The sequence below is a fragment of the Chlorocebus sabaeus genome, chromosome 1, assembly GCF_047675955.1.
Source record: "Chlorocebus sabaeus isolate Y175 chromosome 1, mChlSab1.0.hap1, whole genome shotgun sequence".
Classification (NCBI taxonomy): domain Eukaryota; kingdom Metazoa; phylum Chordata; class Mammalia; order Primates; family Cercopithecidae; genus Chlorocebus; species Chlorocebus sabaeus.
The window spans coordinates 119,993,886-120,013,975 of NC_132904.1; the positions used below are offsets into that span (position 1 = coordinate 119,993,886).

The window sequence follows — 20,090 nt, forward strand, 5'->3', positions numbered from 1 at the left end:
TTTGAGGTCTTAGTCATGAATTTTTTGCCTAGACCAATGTCCAGAAGAGTTTTCCCAAGGTTTTCTAGCATTTTTATAGTTTCAGTAGACTGTGCTTTTCTTTCTTACCTTTTAGCATGTCTTATAATTTTTTGTTGAAATCTGGACATGTTGTGTCAGGTAATAGGAACTGAGATAAATAGACAATTAGAAGGAAGATTTATGGTAATCTAATCTGGCTAGAAGTTGGACTGTGTTTCATGTTTGTAGGGACCAAAGGCTTCAAATTCCTCTAGCATCTTGTTTTGCCTTGCCCATTTACTTTATGTATCCTTAAGTATTAGTCCTCAAAGAGAGTCTGTGACTAGTAACTCTTTCCGTTCTTCAACTCTTTTGTTTACTGTTATTTACTGGAGCCCTGATGGTGTGATTGTAAGATCTGAGGGAGGAGTATTGTCCTGTAAACTTCTGATTCAATGCTTGTGTTTTTAGTGGGCCTGTCTTTAGAACTGTGACCTTCGCAAGTGTTTTCATAAGTACCTCCCATCCCAATTCCCTGTTTCTCCCATTCTCTTCTCCAGCTACTTTCAATATTCCCAATCTAATTCCTCTAAAACTGACCCGCTTAACATGTTTTCCCCTTTAAGTAAGACAGGAGGGCTATAAGAGTCAAACTCAAGTAGGAGAAATGCCCTTCCCCCATTTGGGATAAGAATCTGACAAAGCCTTTGTGCAGGGAACAGACATCTGTTGTAGAGGAAGCTCTGGGTATGTTTCACAACGATTACCTATCCCCTAACTCTACCAGAGCCAAGAGGGAATTATTTTATTTATTTGTTTTTAGCTTTTCACGATAGGAAACTGGAGGAATTAGTGGGGTTCATGAAGGGAAAGTCCATAAACGTGTAGGACCCCACCTCAAATAAATTGACCCTTTTAGCTTTTTTATGAGTAGACATTTAAAAAATGTCCTTTATATTTCTGATAATACTTCTTACTTGAAAGTACACTTTATTTGCTGATAATGAAGTCATATTAGTTTTTTTCCTAGTATTTTCTTGGAATAAATTTTCTGCCCTTTAACTTTCCGTGTGTGTGTGTATGTGTGTGTACTTGTATTTAGTGTCATTTCTTTTAAACCAGATATAATTAGATGTTGCTTCTTTTATAAGCTGTCTGTTTTATTTATTTGTCTTTTATTTGTAGTGCGTTATTATACCTGTAATAGTCTAATATTTTGTGGTTTTCTGTTCTTAAATTACATTCCTTTTTCTTTGTTCATGTTTCTCAATCCTTTTGTATTTTTCAAAATATTTAATGTATTAATCAAGTATTTTCATTACTTTATTTCATTTTTCATTACTTTTAACTATTTTTAATTTTTATTATATTTTTATGGTAAAGTCAATATCATTTCAATGCATTATAATCTATTTGCATTAGTACCTTACCATATCCTGAATAATCCAAGAATTTTAATTTTAGTTCCACATAATGGCTTTATACATATTTTTAGAAATACTTTTGTCCTTTATTTAATTTCTAACAATGTTATAAACCAGACAAGATGTTACTGTTGGGGCTTTCAACAGTCAAAGGTCTTCTCGTATGTTTATGTATGTATTCACCTTTTCTTGTGGTATTTATGGACTGATTTATTTTGCACTTCTATCCTTTTATCTAGGATTATTTTATTCAATTTTAGAATATCTTTTAGTAATTTGTATACTGTGTGACTACGTTTTATACAGTTTTAAAGGGAGGTTAGGTCTGTACCAGCTATTTTGTCATGGCTCTTCAGAAATAAGTTTCTCTTTTTTGTTTTTAATTTGTAGTTTGACTTTTTGCCTGCTTTTAAAAACTTTATTGGGAAAGAATTTGTTTTTAAAATGCAAAACGTTATTGAGGTATAATTTGTAACCATTTTAGGTGCACAGTCTGGTATGTTTTAACAAATGGAAGTACCTGTGTATCTACCACCACAGTCAAGGTAAAAACCTTTCCAGTACCACATATAATCCGCCGTGTCCCTTCTCATCAGTCCTCTGTTACCTGAAGCCCCAGATAGCTACTGATCTGCTTTCTCTCACTATGGATTAGATTTGTCCGTTTTAGAGTTTCCTATGAATGGGATCCTACAGTATACACTGTCTTGTGTCTGACTTGTTTTGTTTATCCTAATTTTTTTATTTATTTATGCATTTGTGTGTATCAGTAATGGAAATATGCCATAATCTATTACCTATTGCTTCCAGTTTGGGGATATTATTAATAAAACTGCTACATAGATTCATTTGCAAATATTTGTTAGGCATATGATTTAAACTCTCTTGGGTTTAAACATTAAAAAATTTGGGTTCAAACATTAAAAAATTTGTTAGGCATATGATTTAAACTCTCTTGGGTTTAAACATTAAAAAATAGATTTTTAAAGTTGAATGATAAGTTGAATGACAAATGTGTATTTAATATTTTAAAAAATCGAGTTTTCTCCAAACTGGCTGTACCATGTTATATATTTACTAGAAATGCATAAAAGTTCTTATTGATCCACATTCTCAATAATATTGACTTTAGGTTTTTAAATTTTGGCCATTTGATTATATGTGTGTAGTCTTATTGTGTGAATTTATATTTCAGTAATGGTTAATAATGTTGAGCAAGTTTTCATCTTCCTGGTGGTGATTCAAATGTCCTTCTTGGAGAAGCATGTGTTCAGATCTTCTGCCCATTTCTCATTGGGTTGTTTTTAATTATTAAATTGTGGTATATCTTTACAATTTTTTTATTCAGTTCTTTATTGGATATATGCATTACAAATATTTATATCTAGTATGTTTTTTGCTTACTCATTTACTTATTAATATCACTGGAAGAGCACAAATTTCTAATTTTGCTAAAGTCCAACTTCTGACTTATTTCTATGGTTCATGTTTTCTGTCCTCCTTGAGAAATCTATATCGACCCCAAGTTTACGAAAGCTTCTCTCCTACTTTTTTGTCCTAGAAATATAATAGTTTTCGCTTTCACATCTAGGTCAATAATATCATTTAAGTTAATTTTTGTATATAAAGTGAAGTAATTGATTCAAAGTTTGGTTCTTACTCAGGGATAGACAGACTTTTAGGCATAATTTGTTGAAAGTATCACACTTTTTTCTTCAAAATGCCTTGGCACTTTGGCTAAAAGTCAACAGACTGCTATGCGTAGGTCTCTTTCTGGACTCCATATTCTGTTCCACTCGTCCACATATTATCTTCGTCTTTAAACACACAGGTTTTATGCTTCTGTGCCTACTATGTGCACCATGTGCCTTCAGTGTGCACCTTTATTTCCCAAATCCTCTAGCGGCCCTTTTATTATTTAACTTAATCCTTTTGACACTTGATTTTCTTTTAATTTCCTTCTAGTATCCCCTCAATGCTATTAAGATCTAACCTATTAAAGGAGTTCAATAGCATCAGGGAACTGAAAGAGCAACAGTGGTGGCCCTTTCATCCTTTGCTATCTTTCATGACCATGCCATCAAAAAGCAGCTGCTTTTATAAGTACTGTCTCTGGAATTCTTTGAATTTACAACCTCTAGAAAAGTCTTTGAGTGTTATTGTGAGAAATAATACTGTAAGGAAAGGTCCAATAACAGATTTGTATAAAACTCCTGAAGGTTTCCTTTCTTGGACTTACTCGAGAAATGTAGGAGGGGTGGTGGTTACTTTTCCCTGATTTGACCTCTCTTCATGCTACTATTGAATAAGAGACGTTTCCTTCTCCATGTTAGGAAACAGATGTTTAACAGCCAGCACAAAACAAGGAATACAGTGACCAGTCCTCTTGCTTACTTAACTGTGTAGGCTTCTGCCTCTCCCAAGCTACACCTTCAACCAAATAATTTTACCTGAAACTTCCACAGGCGCTCAAACCAAACATTTCCAAAGTCAGACACTTTCATTCTACCCTAAGAACATATCCTTGTTACTTTCTCTATTTTGATAAGTTATATCACAATGGCCAAATCACATGAACTTCTCTACCAGCTTTGCTTCCTTACCCAGTGGGCTCCTATTTGCCTTCCCTTTCCCTGCTCCCAATTCTCTCTGCTGTTGTCTGAACTTGGACTTTGGTGTTTTTCTTTCTTGACATATAGTCAAAAAAGCTCTTTAGTTGCTGCCCTAAAATTCACCTTCCTTCCGTCTGTCTTCCATGTTACCACTGGTTATGTCTCGAAATAAAAATACTATCATATTACAGTATTTCAATAACTCTCCAGAACTTGCAAGATAAAAATCCTTCTTCCTAGTATTGTATACAAATTTTGTCAAGATTTGTTTGATTTTTATGACTCATAAACTTATGAAGACTATACATCTTGTATATTGGGACTACAAACTTCTTAAAAGGAGGTCTCTGCCTGCTTATTTTGTTTTGTACTCATTGTACATAGGACACGATAGCCACTCAGTGTATATTTATTTATTGAATGGATAAATAGGTAGATTGAGCCAGGTTAAAATTAATTAACATACACTGGTGTTAAAACTGTATAGTATTTAACAAACACACACACATACAAGTGAGTAAAACTAGAAAAATCTGAATAAGATTTGTGGATTATACTAGTGTCAACATCCTAGTTGTGATATTACACTATAATTCTGCTAACTGTTATCATTGGGGGAAACTGGGCAAGGTATAACAAGGACTCTCACTGTGTTATTTCTTACAACTTCGTGTGATTCTAAAATTATTTCAATAATGTTTTCAATTAAATAAAGATATTGACATTCATCTTATATAGCTTTGTCAATAATTTACTTTCAAAATGGCTGTATGTGATACATATTGCTACAGTATTTTGAATCCTTTAGCATCTTTCCAAGCCAAAACTAATAATGGATCTCTCCTTGGGCACCCATTGCACTTACAACATTGTAACCTGGATAATGCAACATATGTTCCCCCTTGCCAGACAATGACTTTGGTGAATGCAGAGACCTTGTCTGTTGTTTTTGTGTATCTACTGTTTAGCGTGTAACTTAGCACCCAATAAATATCCCATAACATTTTAGGTAAACGTAGGTTAGATATAACAGTGTGATGTTACAGAGAAGTGTAAGAATCCAAGTGAATCCAATGACTAAGTAATTTTGTTTTTTTCCTACCTCAGTTTTTTCCTTTGAGAAATGAGCTGAATTATACAATTGGTCCATTCCAATCTGATTTCTTGGTGTGAAAACCAAGAATATACCTCTTATATTGATCATTGTGTCATGATTTATACAGGTTATGCTTACCAAGTTAGTATGTTTTTCTTCTCAATATCACTGCACAGTTTACTTAGAGTAAGATATGGAAAGTTAGCACTGAAGGAACATTCTCGCTAAAGCATCTTTGAAATGCAGCTGCTGCAAACCTGAGGAGTTTGAGAAATGCTTTTCAGCTCTAGCAGCTGCCTTCTAGTTTTCTTTTTCTCTTCATGGTATGCTAGGCAGAGTTGGCATGACCAGGATACCTGTGGTATTTAAATTAAGCATTTATTTTGAGAAAAATTATTTACACTTTAAATATATGTATTTATTTGGATGACAGATTATAAGGTTCATGGTCCGAGACTTACCTACCCAGAGAGTGTCCAGAGTCCATTTCATATACTTTAAGTCTAATGGATGTGACTTACAGACATAGTCTAATTACATGGGAAATATTATCTAATACTTTGTTCTAAATTGAGAGATACTCTCAAATTTTTTGACTGCATATTTTTGTCTCTAAGATTATTTGATCATTTTTGTATATTTATTGTTTATCCTCTGGTAACTTATAAAAATAATTTTAAAATTGCTAAAAATGGAAACTTGGCATTGAGGATAAGAGATTGGCAGCTCCACAAATATGGAAGGAAAGTCTAGACAGTTGTTATCAGCGACCAATACAATGTGTGCAGTGTATACAGTTCATAAATGGACAAATATTTACTCTCAGAAATCTTTCAGGTCTAAGTAAGAAAAAAATATTAAAGAGTTATGTGGTTTTTATTGGTTCACAAATGTGAATAAAGCCACTCTTCTTGAGAACCAAGCATTTTTGTCTAGTATTTTCTAAAGTAAAAAGTTTGTAATATGGATATTAAATTATGTAGTTATTTATGAATGTTACAATGAATTTTTCAATATAGAAAATTTAAAACATGAAAAGAAAGATTTTCATAAGGCTTTGACTTAAATTACACAAAATAAACTGTAAGAACATTATACTGAATAGCAATTGTGGAAAATATTTATATAAGAAAAATAAACTACTTTTCTGATTACTTAATGGAACGTGAAAAGAATAGACTATTATCCTTTCTCTTAGATTATCACCATGAAATGGCTGCTTTAACTAGGATTCTAACAAACACTCTGCAGAAAAAAATGAAAGATTAATTAACTGTCCAATTAAAAATTAAGACTGGATAATTGAAATGCTCCACTCAAATGTAATGCTCATATTGAAGGTTTAATTTATTTACAAATAAAAAAATAAAAGTTAGTCATATCTGACTTTTCTTGACTATTTACCCTGAGAGAATACTGACCCATTTTTCAGCTTCAACAAAGCTTTCTTTACCTCCTTGTTTCTTAGGGTGTACACAACAGGGTTGAAAAGAGGAGTCAGCGTGGTGTAGAAAATGGCCACAACCCCATCCACAGCGTCCCTGGAGCCTGGCCTCAGGTAAATGAAAAGACCAGGGCCAAAGAAGCAAAGGACCACGATACAGTGAGAGGCACAGGTCTGAAAGGCTCTGCACCTCCCCTCTGAGGTGCGGATCCGCAGGATGGAACAGACGATGGACACATAGGACAGCACTATCAGGAGAAAGCAGCCCGAGGCCACTACCCCAATGTTCACAAAGATGACCATCTCGTTGACTGAGGTGTCTGCACAGGCCAGTTTCAGGATGGGCGGTGCGTCACAGAAGTAGTGCTGGATCCGGTTGGGTCCACAGTAGGGCAAATGGAAAGTCAATATGGTCTGGACAGCAGAGTGCAGTGAGCCACTGAGCCAAGTGCCAGTGGCCAGGAGAGCACACGAGCGCCCACTCATCATGCGGGTGTACCTAAGCGGGTAACTGATGGCCAGGTAGCGATCATAGGACATGACCGTGTAGAGGAAACACTCGGTGCTCCCCAGGAAGTGAAAGAAATAGAGCTGAGCCACACAGCTGTGGAAGGAGATAACCCTGCCACTTGGAGATGCCAAGGTCATCAGCATTTTGGGCACCGTGACAGTGGAGAGCCACATGTCAATGAAGGACAGGTTGGTGAGAAGGGAGTACATGGGGGTGTGGAGGTGAGAATCCACCCTGATCACCAGCAGGATGAGGAGATTCCCCAGCACAGTGAGCACATAAATGACCAGGAAGGCTCCAAAGAGTGGGGTGTCCAGCGCTGGGGCATGGGGAAGGCCCGTGAGGATGAACGCTGTCACGAAGCTGCCGTTGGACATTTCTTCTCATATATGAGGCTCTGTTCTTACAGAAAGGAAGGGAGGCAGCATTTACTGTGAGCATGTTTCATATGAAATATGGCAACTATATTTTTCTGATTGAGAACACTGGGGTTAAATTATTTTTTATATTTTATAAATTCCTTTTGCTTCAGTATGGGTCTTTGAAGAGGAATAGCACTTTCCTATTCCAGTACCAGAATAAGCCGTATACAGAAGAGGAGGAGATTTACATAAAATCAGCCAAATGTTGAAAAGAAGAACAAATTTTGTATCCTATTTTGTGTAGAATTGAAAAAGATATACTCAAGTTAGCAACACTTAGGTGCTGGCAAGCTCTTTCCCAGGATAAGCCTTTATTCAAGCATCTCTCTCTCTCTTTTTCTCTCAAACACACACATATATAGATATACATGCGCACACACATTCTCTCTCTGTCAACACATACACACACACACACAAACACTTTCACACATACAGATTCGGTCTCTTTGATCATTAGAGAATTTCTATTACAATACAAATTTCTAAAGCAATCTTCATTCTGGCTGAAAGAATGGGAGAAACCTGCCTTCTCAGAGCTCTCTGGCCAGCTGCATAACTAAGGCAGGATTCCGGCAGTGGTTTAGAATTATGTGGAGCCAGTCTTCTATTCCTTAGTCTTACCCTAGATCAGGGGTCCTCAAACCCCAGGTCAGGGACTGGTACCGGTCGGTGGCCTTTTAGGAACCAGTTGCACAGCATGAGGAGAGCTGCCAGCAAGCGAGCATCACCACCTGAGCCCAGCTTCCTGTCACATCAGCAGGGGCGTTAGATTCTCATAGGAGTGGGAACCCTATTGTGAACCGCACATGTGAGGAATCTAGGTTGTGTGGTCCTTATGAGAATATAACATCCTCCCCCTCACCACCCCAGACCCCACCCCAGTCCATGCAAAAATTGTCTTCCTCTGAACCAGAAACTGGTCCCTCGTGCCACAAACGTTGGGTACCACTGCCCTAGATCATACCTTCCTGGTCATATACAAATTTTGACCCCCAAACTAACACAATAATGAACAGTACCGTCATTTTCTTTAACTTCCCTTATTCTATGTCTCTTTCTATTTATACGTTTTTTATTATTATTTACTTCCCCAGAATTTCAGGCAATTAAGCCTTCTCTTTCTAAAGTATGATCAAATAATCTCACAATACATTTTGAGATAGTCAAGAAGAATTGAACCTGCTTGAGTAGTAAGAAAGACTAAACTTTCTCTGATGTTTGAGTTTCAGAACTGAATTAAAATAATAATATAGTTATTATAAAAATACAATTGACCTTCTAAAAATAAAAAAGTTTATTTTGTTTCCATTATTTCTAGGATTTCTATTATTTCAAAGCTCAGACTCAAAGTTTTACTTTTTTTCTTTAACGTATGGACACAATGTCCCAGACATTATATTTTCAAGAGAAAATAAATTAAAATTTGTGAAGAAATGTAGGGAAATGTGGTTGGAGACCTGGACCTCTAGATAGAAGAGAAAAGAAGCATTTCTTCATTAATTTCTAAAATACTTCTGTCATACATTAGCAATACATTTTTATTTTGGGGGATCTGACAGAAGCAGACTTTTCCATCATGGAATTCAGCTGAAACTGAGTTGGAAACTCAGAGTTGCAATGCTAAGGTTTATAGAAAAAGCACTTCATTGATTTATGGTTTCACAACATTTTTAGTCTTCTACAGAACCACAAAAAGTTGGCTCTGTAAGTCATGACTAAGATAATCTAGCTTCATTAGCCAAAGTTGATGAAAAATGAAGAGAAACAAAACTAAGACCATAAATACATCGCAATTACCTCCCCTCAAAAAGTATCTAATAATGAAAAATGCTGAAGTGTTGCCAATTTTTGCTACTTACCAATTTTACAACTAGGTTTTGGATCATGAAGCAAAATTCAAGATTTAAAGAAAATGTCAGTTCTTGATGAGTAGTATAATTTTTCTTTTCTTGCAAAGATGAAACCACAGAAGAAACTCTTTTAAAATAGAACTTAATACAAGTTTGATATCTTAGGAGACACACTCTTGGCTCTAGAGTCCTTATGAATGAAGATAATGTTTTGATATAATGATTAAACACTTAGAATTTTTTCTAAATGCATCTGTTAAAGTTGATTCTGCATTTGATGGCCATCATTCAACAAGCCTTTTTATTTAGCCAAAAGTCAACTTCCAAAATTAATAACTATGACACTCTGGATTTGAAAACTCCTTGTGCAGGAAATGATTTTTTTCCTATTTCTTCTTTAAATTTAAAAATAGAAAATATGGGTTTTAGTTATAAAGAAGATAATTATCTGAAGAGGTGCATAGTCTTTCTGATAAATCTTTAACTTTCTGGTGAGTCACAAAAAGAAGCTCCAGATTTTCTGTGCTCCAGGGATGATCAGAGTATTACTCCCTGTAGATAAACATCTTCCTAATTAAACTTCCTCCCTCTGGGGCTTGGCAGACTCTTACTGTGTAAGTTCCTGGCTGAGAATGGATGCTAATTCAGAGACTTTCTGCTCTTCTCGGAGACTTTGCCTTTATACTTTCATATCATCTAAACTTTAAAATGTATTTAAATTTTCTGTGAAACTTTCTTCTATTTTTTAGCTTTAATTAACACAATTAAAGAGAATGAAGGTATGCTTTTCTTCCATAATTAATCTATTTCTTAGTTATTAGGAAAAAACTTTTATGAAAACAGCAAGAAAAACTGGTTTAACGTAGATGCCCAAAACACTGTTAGTTTTGGAGGACAATTGCAGTTTCATGAGCTTTTTGTGCTAATAGAAATGCTCTCATCTGAATATGGAAAATATAGTCCTATATGGAATGGAATTTGAAGAACTGAAGTCCCCTGAATTAATATTTTTTCCAATTAAATTACCAAATTACCAATTTTTCTGACATTGGTTATCCATTTAGTATAAGGCATATTTAATCAATGTAAAATCACAATACTATTTTAGTAATTACTTACAATTTAGCTCCAGTTATATTTCAAAATCTCTTTATCAAGTATATGCTATCAATTTTTGTTAATTGAAACTTCTATCCAATTTTCTGTACTTACCTTTGTGAATAGTATTAACTTGTGTTTTCAGTTTAACTTATCAGTTTTCTTAGTATACAGTATACAGTTATATGATCTTTATAAAATGATACTTTTGTCTTTCCTTCCAAAAGTAAACATTTGTTATCTTTCTTTTCTGTCTTGCTGCATTGGTAGAAAACACTATTGTTGCCCACCTAGCTATGGTTTAGGAATTGCTTAGGTCTGCTGTGAGTGCTAGACAACTTGTCTGTGCCTTTTTCCAGGAAGAGGAGGTCAATAGTAACATTTACTGAGTTTTAACTTCTTCAAGAAAGAGAAGGGAATTATCCATCATTTTTGGCTGTTTCACTAAAACCCAGTGGGATTCTACATGATAAACAAGCCAGAACCTCTACACATCATCAAGAATTCTGCATTGATAGTTCTTTGCATATGGAAAAAGGCACAGCTGAATCCACCCACATAGTCTGGTGACTTGTTGATACTGTAACGAAGAATAGAGAAGGGTAGAAGTCCAGGCACTCCCGTTTACCAACCGTATTCATCATTGGGCCTCCTCTGCCACTGAGTCATTTCTCTGTTTTTTTCACAATTACTTTTGCTATTCAAAGTCTTTTGCATGTCCATATAAATTTTACACAAAAAAATGTTTATTTACACACACAAAAGCCTGCTGTGATTTTGATTGGAATTGCATTTCATCTATCAATAAATTTGGGAGAATTGATATCTTAATAATTCCGTATTATGTTTGATCACAAATACTGTTGATCTGTTTTGTTTCTCTGAACAATGTTGTATAGTTTCTGTGTTCATATCCAGTACATTTTGTCAGATTTATCACTAGGAATATTTTATTTTGATGCTATTTTAAATAGTGCTTTTAAAATTTCAACTTCCGACTATTTGTTGTTAATATATAGAGTTGATTAATTATTGCATATTAATCTTATTTCCTACAGCTCAGCTAAACTCACTTATTCTTATAGCCTTTTTAGATATTCCATCAGATTTTCTACATAGATGACCATGTTGTGTGCAAACACAGTTTACTTCTCATTTACAATCTAGATTCCTTTTACTTCTTTTTCTTAGCTAAATTTTCTGTCTAGAAACTGTAGTTCAATGTTGAATAGAAGTGCTGGCAGTAGACATGTTAGGTTCTTGATCTTAGGGAAAAATATCTAGTTTTTTACTGCTAAGCATGACGTCAGCTGTGGGTTTTTTTGTTGTGTTCGTTTTGTTTTTCTGTTTAATAAATGAGATTGGTTCCTTCTCTCCCCTAGTTAGCTGAGATTTTTTTTTTTTTAACCAGAAATGGCTTTTGCAATTTGTAGAGTGCCTTTTCTGCATCTATTGAGACAATCATATAGTTTTTCTTTTTTGGTTTGTTAATACAGCAAATTATATTGCTTGAGTACTGAATGTTAAACTATACTTACATTCCTGGAATCAACCTGGTTGATCAAGATGCAAATCATCTTTTTAGTTGTATTAAATTCAATTTGGTATAATTTTGTTAAGAATTTTGATATATTTGTTTATAAAGAATATAAATTGGTAGCTCTTCAACTGCAAGACACACAATTGTCAGATTCACCACAGTTGAAATGAAGGAAAAAATGTTAAGGGCAGCCAGAGAGAAAGGTCGGGTTACACACAAAGGGAAGCCCATCAGACTAACAGCAGATCTCTCGGCAGAAACTCTCCAAGCCAGAAGAGAGTGGGAGCCAATATTCAACATTCTTAAAGAAAAGAATTTTCAACCCAGAATTTCATATACAGCCAAACTAAGTTTCATAAGTGAAGGACAAATAAAATCCTTTACAGACAAGCAAATGCTTAGAGATTTTGTCACCACCAGGCCTGCCCTACAAGAGATCCTGAAGGAATTACTAAACATGGAAAGGAACAACAGGTACCAGCCACTGCAAAAACATGTCAAAATGTAAAGTCCATCAATGCTGGGAAGAAACTGCATCAACTAGCGAGCAAAATAACCAGCTAATATCGTAATGACAGGATCAAGTTCACACATAACGATATTAACCTTAAATGTAAATGGACTAAATGGTTCAATTAAAAGACACAGATTGGCAAATCAGATAAAGAGTCAAGACCCATCAGTTTGCTGTATTCAGGAGACCCATCTCACGTGCAGAGACATACATAGGCTCAAAATAAAGGGATGGAGGGAGATCTACCACGCAATGGAAAACAAAAAAAAGCAGGGGCTGCAATCCTAGTCTCTGATAAAACAGACTTTAAACCATCAAAGATCAAAAGAGACAAAGAAGGCCATTACATAATGGTAAAGGGATTAATTCATCAGGAAGAGCTAACTATCCTAAATATATATGCACCCAATACAGGAGTACCCAGATTCATAAAGCAAGTCCTTAGAGACTTACAAAGAGACTTAGACTCCCATACAATAATAATGGGAGACTTTAACACCCCACTGTCAACATTAGACAGATCAACAAGACAGAAAGTTAACAAGGTGTCCAGGAATTGAACTCAGCTCTGCATCAAGTGAACTTAATAGACATCTACAGAACTCACCACCCCAAATCAACAGAATATACATTCTTCTCAGCACCACATTGCACTTATTCCAAAATTGACCACATAGATGGAAGTAAAGCACTCCTCAGCAAATGTAAAAGAACAGAAATTATAGCAAACTGTCTCTCAGACCACAGTGAAATTAAACTAGAACTTAGAACTAAGAAACTCAATAAAAACCGCTCAACTACATGGAAACTGAACAACCTGCTCCTGAATGACTACTGGGTACATAATGAAATGAAGGCAGAAATAAAGATGTTCTTTGAAACCAATGAGAACAAAAATACAACATACCAGAATCTCTGGGACACATTTAAAGCAGTGTGTAGAGGGAAATTTATAGCACTAAATCCCTGCAAGAGAAAGCTGGAAAGATCTAAAATTGACACCCTAACATCACAATTAAAAGAACTAGAGAAGCAAGAGCAAACACATTCAAAAGCTAGCAGAAGGCAAGAAGTAACTAAGATCAGAGCAGATAGTCTGAAGGAGATAGAGACACAAAAAACCCTCCAAAAAATCAATGAATCCAGGAGCTAGTTATTTGAAAAGATCAACAAAATTGATAGACTGCTAGCAAGACTAATAAAGAAGAAAAGAGAGAAGAATCAAATAGATGCAATAAAAAATGATAAAGGGGATATCACCACCAACCCCACAGAAATACAAACTACCATCAGAGAATACTATAAACACCTCTACGCAAATAAACCAGAAAACCTAGAAGAAATGTATAATTTCCTGAACACTTACACTCTCCCAAAACTAAACCAGGAAGAAGTTGAATCCCTGAATAGACCAATAGCAGGCTCTGAAATTGAGGCAATAATTAATAGCCTACCAACCAAAAAAAGTCCAGGACCTGACGGATTCACAGCCAAATTCTACCAGAGGTACAAGGAGGAGTTGGTACCATTCCTTCTGAAACTATTCCAATCAATAGAAAAAGAGGGAATCCTCCCTAACTCATTTTACGAGGCCAACATCATCCTGATACCAAAGCCTGACAGAGATATAACCAAAAAAGAGAATTTTAGACCAATACCCCTGATGAACATCGTTGCAAAAATCTTCAGTAAAATACTGGCAAACCGAATCCAGCAGCACATCAAAAAGCTTATCCATCATGATCAAGTGGGCTCTATCCCTGGGATGCAAGGCTGGTTCAACATATGCAAATCAATAAACGTAATCCAGCATATAAACAGAACCAAAGACAAAAACCACATGATTATCTCAATAGATGCAGAAAAGGCCTTTGACAAAATTCAACAGCCCTTCATGTTAAAAACTCTCAATAAATTCAGTATTGATGGAACATATCTCAAAATAATAAGAGCTATTTATGACAAACCCACAGCCAATATCATAATGGATGGGCAAAAACTGGAAGCATTCCCTTTGATAACTGGCACAAGACAGGGATGCCCTCTCTCACCACTCCTATTCAACATAGTGTTGGAAGTTCTGGCTAGGGCAATCAGGCAAGAGAAAGAAATCAAGGGTATTCAGTTAGGAAAAGAAGAAGTCAAATTGTCCCTGTTTGCAGATGACATGATTGTATATTTAGAAAACCCCATTGTCTTAGCCCAAAATCTCCTTAAGCTGATAAGCAACTTCAGCAAAGTCTCAGGATACAAAATCAATGTGCAAAAATCACAAGCATTCTTATATACCAGTAACAGACAAACAGAGAGCCAAATCATGAATGAACTCCCATTCACAATAGCTTCAAAGAGAATAAAATACCTAGGAATCCAACTTACAAGGGATGTAAAGGACCTCTTCAAGGAGAACTACAAACCACTGCTCAGTGAAATAAAAGAGGACACAAACAAATGGAAGAACATACCATGCTCATGGATAGGAAGAATCTATATTGTGAAAATGGCCATACTGCCCAAGGTAATTTATAGATTCAATGCCATCCCCATTAAGCTACCAATGACTTTCTTCACAGAATTGGAAAAAACTACTTTAAAGTTCATATGGAACCAAAAAAGACACTGCATTGCCAAGACAATCCTAAGTGAAAAAGAACAAAGCTGGAGACATCACGCTACCTGACTTCAAACTATACTACAAGGCTACAGTAACCAAAACAGCATGGTACTGGTACCAAAACAGAGATATAGACCAACGGAACAGAACAGAGCCCTCAGAAATAATACCACACATCTACAGCCATCTGATCTTTGACAAACCTGACACAAACAAGAAATGGGGATAGGATTCCCTATTTAATAAATGGTGCTGGGAAAATTGGCTAGCCATAAGTAGAAAGCTGAAACTGGATCCTTTCCTTACTCCTTATACAAAAATTAATTCAAGATGGATTAGAGACTTAAATGTTAGACCTAAAACCGTAAAAACCCTAGAAGAAAACCTAGGGAATACCATTCAGGACATAGGCATGGGCAAGGACTTCATGTCTAAAACACCAAAAGCAACGGCAACAAAAGCCAAAATTGACAAATGGGATCTCATTAAACTAAAGAGCTTCTGCACAGCAAAAGAAACTACCATCAGAGTGAACAGACAACCTACAGAATGTGAGAAAACTTTTGCAATCTACTCATCTGACAAATGGCTAATATCTAGAACCTATAAAGAACTCAATCAAATTTACAAGAAAAAAACAACTCCATCAAAAAGTGGGCAAAGGATATGAATAGACACTTCTCAAAAGAAGACATTCACACAGCCAACAGACACATGAAAAAATGCTCATCATCACTGGCCATCAGAGAAATGCAAATCAAAACCACAATGAGATACCATCTCACACCAGTTAGAATGGCAATCATTAAAAAGTCAGGAAACAGCAGGTCCTGGAGAAGATGTGGAGAAATAGGAACACTTTTACACTGTTGGTGGAACTGTAAACTAGTTCAACCATTGTGGAAAACAGTGTGGCAATTCCTCAAGGATCTAGAACTAGAAATACCATTTGACCTAGACATCCCATTACTGGTGATATATCCAAAGGATTATAAGTCATACTGCTATAAAGACACATGCACACATGTTTATTGTGGCACTATTCACAATAGGAAAGACTTGGAATCAACCCAAATGTCCATCAGTGACAGACTGGATTAAGAAAATGTGGCATATACACCATGGAATACTATGCAGACATAAAAAAGGACGAGTTCATGTCCTTTGTAGGGACATGGATGCAGCTGGAAACTATCATTCTCAGAAAACTATCGCAAGAACAGAAAACCAAATACCACATGTTCTTACTCATAGGTGGGAATTGAACAATGAGATCACTTGGACACAGGAAGGAGAGCATTACATACGGGGTCCTATTGTGGGGAGGGGGTAGGGGGGAGGGATAGCATTAGGAGATATACCTAATGTAAATGATGAGTTAATGGGTGCAGCACACTAACATGACACATGTATATATATGTAACAAACCTGCACGTTGTGCACATGTACCCTAGAAATTAAAGTATAATAAAAAAAATAATAATCAGTTTTAGGAGTTTTTTTTGTTTTAAGAAACTCTTTAATATACCTGATATTTACTGGATTACAGGTGGAAATTTAATTTCTGCTTATCTCATAAAACTAAACTTTTGTTTTATCATTTTTTAAATTTTTTATATTTTAAAGACAAGGTCTTGCTCTGTTGTTCAGCCTGGAGTGCAGTAGCATGATCATAGCTTACTGTAACTTTGAACTCCTGGCCTGAAGTGATCCTCCCACCTCACCTTCCCAAAGTGCTGGGATTAAAAGCATGAGCCACTATGCTCAACTTCATTATTCAATATTTAATGCATTACCAATATTAAATTATCTGTAGGTTGCTAGAATAAACTGAATAGTCATTGGGATGGGGCATTTAGTATTTCTTATATTTCATTTGCTTGAAATTTATTCAGAGATCACATCTATTTTAATTAAGGATTTAGTGGCATGTTTTTGGAATTAATTTTAGTTTCAGATTTGTTACTCTTATAAAATGAATTGGATAAACATTCTATGCTCTAGAAAGAAAAACACCAGAGGATCAGCTGTTTCTTGAAATAGACTACAAGGTCATTTGATTCTAATATAATTTTTATACTTAATTGTTGGAAAATGGTTTTTAATTGTTTCATGAACCTTAATCTATTTAGATTTTAATTTTTTTCTTGGGTTGTTCTTGTGATTAATACGTTTCTAATTAAAAAGTCCATTTTATATAGATCAGTGGCTTTCCTACTTTAGTTATATTAAATTCCCTTGTGTCTGTGAAGAGTGAGATACTACAAATTTAAAACACAGATTTGTCTGTGTCATCTTCCACCGCTTGTCACCCTTCAGCCATAGTATAGCAAGTTTCTTCTTATTTTCTTCCTTTTTTATAATCATAAGCAAAAACAGTTGCTGAATATAAAAACATGTAAGTGTTCTGAACCCAATAGTATTCAAAACCTCATAGTATTTATGCATGAAGTAGAAAGTTTCTACCTTTAGAATCACCTAGATCAGCTACTGCAGATGTTTTTAGCTTCTATTAATCTCAGTACTTCCCAGATCATGCTGTTTTCTCCTAGTCTTACCAAGACTCCAGTATCACCTGTTTGCATCTGCATAAAGCCTTAATTTTATTTAATTTTACCATGGCTCTTATCCTGGTTATTCTCAATCATCACCATGAGTGAATGAGGGAAATCCTCCCCTAACTCCTTCCCTAAGTTCTGTACCTTCCATAATTGCATACTCAAACTGCTCTGTGCTGTTTCCACAATGATTCTCCCATGCTCTGATGATCCATTTCCCAGCTCTTCCTATTGTCTTTCGTAAAAACCCTTGGACAAAGGCAATGCTATACGTAAACCAAATTATGTTTTATTTTACTTCCCTGAAAACAAATAGAGTATTTTTGACTCCTTAATAGTTGCTTTGGGATCACACTACTGGGTTCTGGCCAAAGGGATATGGATATAAGGTGAAGTGATGCAAATCACTCTGGAGGACGGCTCACAAAATCAACCCGAGTGACCTTCCTGTCCTCTCTCCCCCTGACATGGGGACTCCAAAAGCTATTGAAGGAGTCTCCAATTCCATCTAAAACTTTTCACGACCGAGAAATAAATCTTTGTTGTGTTTATCCACTGCAGCTTTGGGTTTTCTTGTTATTATGGCATAGTCTACTCCATACTGACTAATATAACTCTCCCTGTATTTTGTTGTAAATAAAGATTCATACAACCTTACCTTTTTAGAATGTTACCTCCACTTTCTGTCTTAACTGAAAAAAAAAGTTTTTTTCTTTAAACAGAATTTGTATTTTTTTCATCTTAAAATTCTGTATGTTCAAAAAACTAGGTATGTTATTACATACTGGTTGTCAAGTGAATTGTTGATAATGCCTCTGACTTTTCAAATAACCCAGAAATGCAGATGTTTTTGTAAGTTTACCATTTTAAAAATATTGAAATTAATAGAAAAAGTAAATCTATCTTCCAAAACCCACCTGTAGAGAGCCAAGTTCGAGCTTCTTTAGTTCATTACTTTTAGTCTTCCAAACCTTCTCTCCTGATGAAGTCCAAGCAGCTCGTATCCTAGTCACTTTAAATCATCTATTCTTACAATCATGAATGAATATTCACTGAAATATTTGGTAGAAAGGGTACATTTTTCCTGCAACCCAAGCCTACTACAACCTTCGGTGAGCTTAAAGTCTTTGGCAATGAGCCATGTATCGTCCGAGTCTCAAATATCTCATGCATATAGTTCTCTTTCATTTGATTTCAGGTTCACCACCCAGGACCATCTCTTGGATCCTGCCTTCACCCTTACCTGCCCAGTTCTGAACATTCAAACATGAATATCTCACTCTGAATATAATGTTTACTTTTAGGTCTGTCATTTCATTCTCTCACTAGACTTTCTCTTCCACTTCATTAGAATTGCATCCATTTTTTCACCGTTTTCTACTGGCTTTGCCTTCTTCTCTATTCGGCTTTGAATATGTAACACCCTTGGCTCTACTTTCTATGTATTAAGCATAGGTTTATGGGTGCCCAGTCCCATCACTTCCATGTCCTCAGCCTAATGTTTTTCTAGAGCATGCTCCATGCTGGCTATTCACACACTTAGCACAAAGGAAACTCTGATCTAAGATAACATGTTCAAAGTCCTTAAAAGACCAGCCTCCTGTCTTTTTATCTGTTCTTGTGCATCATCACTCCTTTCATACACAGTCAAACTTCAGCCATTTCATAACACTAAAATGCTGAAAGAGCTATTTTATGATTTGTGTTTCTATATCTTTGCATAAGCATCCTTCACTTTCTCTTCTAATCTCTCATTGAGAGATGATGGTGGGACAATCATACGATTTTTGGAGACAAGAGTCTGTGACTCTTCTGATCTTATCATTCTCAGAGTCTCAGTTGTATTATTTATAATAATTCATAGACTTCTGGTTGTTATAAGAATTAAATGAGATAATTTGCACAAAGTGTCTTACTGTCAGGTCTGTGATAGGCTCTCAGAAAAAGACAACTTTGTATCATTCCATTCTTACCAGCATAGTTCTGTTATCCTCTATTCTGGGACATTCTCCCTAATCCAGCCTAACTGCACTGGTTTCTTCTTGTTTCCTATCACTGTGTCTAGAACGTAATTATTATTAAGCTTAAAATAGTGATTTGGAATTTGTTCGTGTAACCCTACCCAGCCCACATTCACGTAAACACCATACTGTGAACTCCTGTGGACAGAAATCTGCATAATTAGTTCTGTATTTCAGGCACCTAGGTTGCCAAGTACATTTTTTAATTAAGTGAAATGCATTGTGTCTGTACATAACCATTCAATTCTGTTTTGTTTTTTCATTTTACATCTTTTAGGTCCAACAATCTCAGCATCAGTGTTGTACTTAATAAATTGAATTGCCTAATGAGCCAAATTATACAACACATACATTCAAACAATTCATTCCTTTAACAGACTAAGTAA

The 20,090-nt window shown here is 35.5% G+C and overlaps 1 protein-coding gene across 1 annotated transcript; it reads right to left on the bottom strand.

The window, feature by feature from the left end:
- Positions 1-6,481: 6,481 nt before the first annotated feature.
- LOC103248717 (olfactory receptor 10G7) lies at positions 6,482-7,711 on the bottom strand. The gene has a single exon (XM_008021311.3). It carries the CDS (start codon positions 7,462-7,464, stop codon positions 6,529-6,531), a length of 936 nt encoding a protein of 311 aa, XP_008019502.1. The 5' UTR covers positions 7,465-7,711; the 3' UTR covers positions 6,482-6,528.
- Between the last annotated feature and the right edge of the window lie 12,379 nt (positions 7,712-20,090).

Bases quoted from the DNA above. Each gene is read 5' to 3' on its own strand.
- LOC103248717 (XM_008021311.3), bottom strand. From the start codon at position 7,464: ATGTCCAACGGCAGCTTCGTGACAGCGTTCATCCTCACGGGCCTTCCC.